The sequence below is a fragment of the Neurospora tetrasperma genome (assembly GCF_000213175.1).
Source record: "Neurospora tetrasperma FGSC 2508 unplaced genomic scaffold NEUTE1scaffold_6, whole genome shotgun sequence".
Classification (NCBI taxonomy): domain Eukaryota; kingdom Fungi; phylum Ascomycota; class Sordariomycetes; order Sordariales; family Sordariaceae; genus Neurospora; species Neurospora tetrasperma.
Genome location: NW_009799104.1, coordinates 3,530,481 through 3,535,800, shown reverse-complemented (window position 1 = coordinate 3,535,800; position 5,320 = coordinate 3,530,481). Strand labels below are relative to the sequence as shown.

Below are 5,320 nucleotides of genomic sequence, written 5' to 3'. Positions count from 1 at the left end.
GTCCCTGATTTTAATGCTTTGTTTGTCGTACGTATACGGGTTTTTCACGTGCGGAACCTCTTCACTTGTCCGCTTATTCCCGGACAAAGACATATTGTGTTCGTTGTGTGCAGCGATGAGGATAACTCAAGTTGCCAAGCCAAGTTCAAGCAATCAAGCAAATATAATCAATCAATTCGAGGTCCCTCGTAGAGTTGACTAAGCAATTAAAGGTCGTCAACTTGATTGACATTAATTGGCCGCCCGGGGGTTAGGGTTAGAGGTGTACCTATTTACCCCTGAAGATCGCCACCCCAACTACCCAACGCTCAGACCTACCCCCATCTCAAAATTTTTTGGTGTCTTACAGTGTCCTCAATTACTTGATCAATCAAGCAATCAATCAATTCAAGTCGGTTACTTGACCTACTCAATCAACTTCAAACCCTTATTTGATTGAACTTGAGTTATCCTCATCGCTGATTGTGTGATCGACCTACAGGACTTTGAATGTCCTTGTCTGATGGCTTGCTTAGAGCAAAAAGCAAATGATTGTTTGACGTTTGCTTCGGCCATCCGGGTTAGAAAACCCAAAGACGCAATTAAGCAATCTTTGTCGTCGGCCTTTGAGACTACGTACAGTTCAATTGACCTATCAGGAGGAGCTTTCGAGTCGTGTGATGTCTGTTACACGTCTAGAACAACAAACCATTGAACAACCCTCCTTTTTCGAGATCAAGATGTCAATCCTTCGACGCCGAAGACAATTCGTTGGACAAGGATACTCGCTACTCGCTAGCAATGGTAGGTATAAAAAGACCCCGTAGGATCTCTACCTACCATCATTGCATGCGTCTAGTTCGTACCTAGTCACCATCCGCATCACCAATCACCATCCACACACACGTCTCGCTACTTGCCGCCGCTTTCGAACAGCCAGAATAATGGAAAGAAGAAAAAACCAAAAGACATTGATGAGCAAAATGCACATGGGCCTGGAGAGTTACTACACTTACACGCCTACTTACCACCCTTCTGGAGCAGAGAGGGTGAACAAGGCGGGGGATATACCGACTTCTAATCCGTTTGGATTGGGGTCTACTACAGATGCAAGTAGCAGCGGTGATAGCAGCGGTAATGGTGGCTTTGGGGGTAAGTCTGGTTCCTTGACTACCTCTACGTCTGGAGGGGAGGGCGGGAGCTTGGGGTTGGGGTTAGAGAGTGAGACGATATCTAATACCAGTACTGGTACGGGGGACGGGAGTGAGAAGAAGTAGATTATGTGTCTACCAAGGAGTACCTATAGGAAGCTAGGGGTGTAGGGGTTCAAGGTTAAGGGGATTCGCGGAGATACGAGGTTGAGGTCTGTGTGAATTGGGAGGAACTGGAAATAGAATACGTAGCTGGAAATGGTACTGTACATGCCTGGCGAGATTGGAAGTTTGTGTTCGTGTCTGTTTATGGCAACTTTAGTACATCGTGATTGAAATCATCAAATGAGGCCGGGGGGGGGGTTGATTGGGTTCGTTATGGCCATTGTTCTTTCCGAACTTGCGTTTGTTTCTGCTATGGATGCTACCGAGGAAGCGAGGTGGATAGGTGTAGCTGTAATCGTTGGCGAGGCAAGAGCAAACGTCTTATCCCGCTCCGGACACACCGGCACCTCGGTGTTCTTCGCTGCTCTGCGTCGATTACCACCTTCAAAGGTGAAAAATGAGGTCAACCAATCAAGACCAGGAAACAGAACGACGAAGTTTTGGAGAGCAAACGTTGTGATAGTCTAGGCTCCCAACGAAGTTTTAACAATCGAACAACGGATCCGAAGACAGGATGGATATAATCAATGGACACAGCCAACAATCAACCGTCGTTAACAGGTAGGTGGCTCTGTTCACATTGGCTGTCATCACTTTCTTCTCGTTCCGAATTGGCAACACCCGAGGTTGTGTTACTGCATCGCTTCGGAATCACGTTTTTGGGTTCAACCAGCCGAGTTTCGCATGATGTGAAGCACAGAGATGTTGTTGGCGGCAAACTGTTTGGACTTCTTTGGGATGACAGTAGAAACGCCTTATCCTCGAACCATTCATTGGTTCCCATAGCGGTAACACCACGTTCACGGGATAAATCAATGACCAGCATGTCGTTTCACCAAACTTTGAGAACTGCCAACGGTTGTCGAAACTACAAACGCACAACGGTCAAACCCAACCTTGAGTGACCAGAGCGACGTTCGTAAGAGGTATAACTACCCCTCCTCTCCTCCCCTTCATGTTCGGCTTCTCTTCTGCATCATCATCATCATCATCAGCATAACATCCACATCCACATTTCCACCACAACCAAGCAAATCACAAAATCACACCACACACACTCACGACTTGTCAACCTCCAAAATCAAAAACCACCAAAATGTCCACCACCACCACCTCCGCCGCTCCCACCGGCACTGAACAGCCCCAGGAGACTGTCTCCGCCCCCGTCCAGACGACTACCACTACTACCGTCGTTACCACCACCATTGAGCCTGCTCAGGCTGCCGCCGCCGCCGCTGAGAAGAAGGAGGAGGTCCAGGAAGTCAAGAAGGACAGCAAGGATACTACTACCAAGCAGTAGGAAGAGGTGCAGGGGCCATGATCCAGCACATCCACGCCGGATCTCAGGAGGATCGCAGTCACCTAGACATTGGCCTGACAAGGAAGGAGAAGGGTGGAGGAGTGACATGATGGAGTGATGGAGGGGTTGGTTTTTTGGCGAGAGGGACTCATGAGGGAATAAGTATTGGAGGAGGATAGGATATGGTGAGGGCTGGTAGAGGTAGGAGTGGGCGGGAATCATGGGTGGACTTGAAAGAAAGAATAGTAGCAAACGGAAATGAAGACGTGCGTGCGATTATGGGCGTTGTGATTCCAGTTGACATGACTGTGAACTATGTGATTTTCCCTTGTGACATTGATTGAGCGAAGCCAAAGAAAGTCAACAAGGCATGATATAGTGGAGATGAAGCAGAGCGAGTTGACCTTTGTTGTTCGTCTCTTGCGGTCTGCTTGCACGTGAGTTCCACGTTCTGTGAAAATGGACTGACTACAGGTAGGTAGGTACCTTGTCTTCCTTGTTATTAACAGGTAGGTAGGTCAAAGTCAAGATCCAGTCCGTACCTGTTTTTCATGACCTACAATAGTCATAACACGTAATTGTTTCATTCATTTCATTTGACCGTTTCCCATTAAAACATTCAGCATCGGGTAGGCAAGTCACTGGACTGTTACCTAGGCGCTAAATCAAGAATCTTGCCTCCAACCCATAATCATACCCGACGGGAACCATCTTCACGGATCGTCCAAATGGATAGATAAACGGTATCTATTATTTCCCAGCCGTTCCTGTACGCTGCTGCGCTGCATATGCCCTGTAGCCCGTGGGACAGTCCCTAATAGCGAGGAAGAAGTTGAATCTTAGAGGGTTCAGAAAAGACTGCACATAGCAAGGATTCAAATATCCCGGTGAGTGAAAAGGATGTGTAAGGTGCAAATAGTGTTCTAGGTATTTTGGCCGGGTATTTGAGTTGTCTTTCTGTCCTTTGTCTTTTTTTTTTCAATTTCTTTTTTCTTTTTTCTTTTTTTTTGTTATTGTTGTCATAATCTTCTTCCTCTTCTCCAATTAATCCTCCTCTAACTCCAAAGAACCCTTTGTACTATAAGCACCACGCACCGGCTGCAGATGACACAGTGAATGAAAGTGTTGATGTGGGAAAATCTCGGCTTATGCGGCCATAACGAGCTTACGTGCCTTACCGAGCGCCAGGTAACCTGCAGGATAAACGACATATGTAGGTAGCCATTGGCCACTTTCCTACCAACCATGTTAGGACACGATTGAATCCCGGACTGGGCACCATTAGCCAGGCGTGCTGTGAGGGTAGAGTACCAGGGATATATCTGATATTTCCCCTTCCTCTTTCACGACCTATGTTTACTTCTCCTTTCCACCTGTCAAATTCCGTGTGCATTCCCCGTTAATCCAGTCAAAATCACCTCATTCAACCACCATGACAGCAGTCTTTTGGCATATCGTTTCCCCCGACCATCCCACCGCATCACTGGTCCTCCCACCTAAGCTGTTCTACGTCCGGCACGGCCGTTCACAAGCCTACCCAACCGCCGATGGCGGATTCGTTTCCCCACGCAGAAAAATGGGGTCGCAGAGCTTGTCCTGGGTTTCCCGTCACAGTCTACGCATTGGACACGCAAAGACTGCCGCCGGGCACTTTGGTGCTGAATGCCTTCATGCTGTGCATTGCTCTCGGAATCAAAAACGCGTACAATGAAAAGGGCAAGGATGAGTTTCTCTTCTACAAGGGCATACCGGGCAGTTGTGTGGAGAGCAGCTGGGACCCGTGGGGGTATTGTCCCCCTCAGATTGGGTCTCATCCCCCAATGCGTAGAGGTAAGTGGAAGTTCATGGCGGTATGACTTTGGGTATATAACTGCCCGAAGTTGAAGAGGGTTTAAAAGTTGAAGTTCCCAAAAGGCTAACGAGGCTACCGGACGCAAACACAGGCTTCTTAAGCTCCTGGGTCGACATTGTAAAAGAAGCCGAAATAGCACAAACCATATACCAAGTCCAGACCAGCAGCACTTCCTGGACCACAAACAGCAGTTTTTCGGCTAGTCCTGCCGCCGCCGCCGCCGCCACTGCTGCTTCTGCGCGTGAAACTCTAGATGGGCTTATGAGGGAAGAGGGAAGATTGCGGCAGGAACTAGAGGAATTAGAGGAGCGCCAACAAAAGTCCATTGTTGAACTCAACAACCTCAACAACGACGCCGACGCCGACGCCGACGCAGTCTACGACCCAAACGCGGTAGATGTAGATGACGTGTGCGACCTAGCCGGCCAAATGGAGAAGGTATTGGACCTCAGCGGCACAAACAGGGTCGATGTCAAAACCCGTAAGACAAGGAGAAACACACCCCGAACACCGAGAGCGTTCGAAATCCATTTTCGACGTCATCCAGGAGTTGTATATCCCAGTCTTGAATCATATCCCTGCTTTAGCTTTCTCAAAAATAAAAGTCCCCTGAACCCAACACTTCCGACACCATCGACGACGCGGACGTGAACAACCCAACCGGGGCGGACGGGCAGATGAAGATGTTGGACGCCGAAACCAACCTTGACGCCCAGAGCCGCACAATACCGGAGGTAGATACAGCGGGAAACACCGTCACGACTATGACCGAGGCCACGAATACGGGCGGCAGTGCTCCTGCCGGTGATGCAACGGGACCTTGAAGAGGGAAAAGCGTCGGTCTCTGGTCATGGTCATAGGGCGGGCGCAAAG

General features: G+C 48.9%; 1 protein-coding gene across 1 annotated transcript; it reads left to right on the top strand.

The window, feature by feature from the left end:
• Nucleotides 1–2,391: 2,391 nt before the first annotated feature.
• On the top strand, nucleotides 2,392–5,320 carry NEUTE1DRAFT_149041 (uncharacterized protein; the record flags this gene model as incomplete). The annotated part of the gene is made up of 4 exons (XM_009856448.1): nucleotides 2,392–2,591; nucleotides 4,232–4,425; nucleotides 4,539–4,885; nucleotides 5,053–5,320. 4 exons carry the CDS (start codon nucleotides 2,392–2,394, stop codon nucleotides 5,269–5,271), a joined length of 960 nt encoding a protein of 319 aa, XP_009854750.1.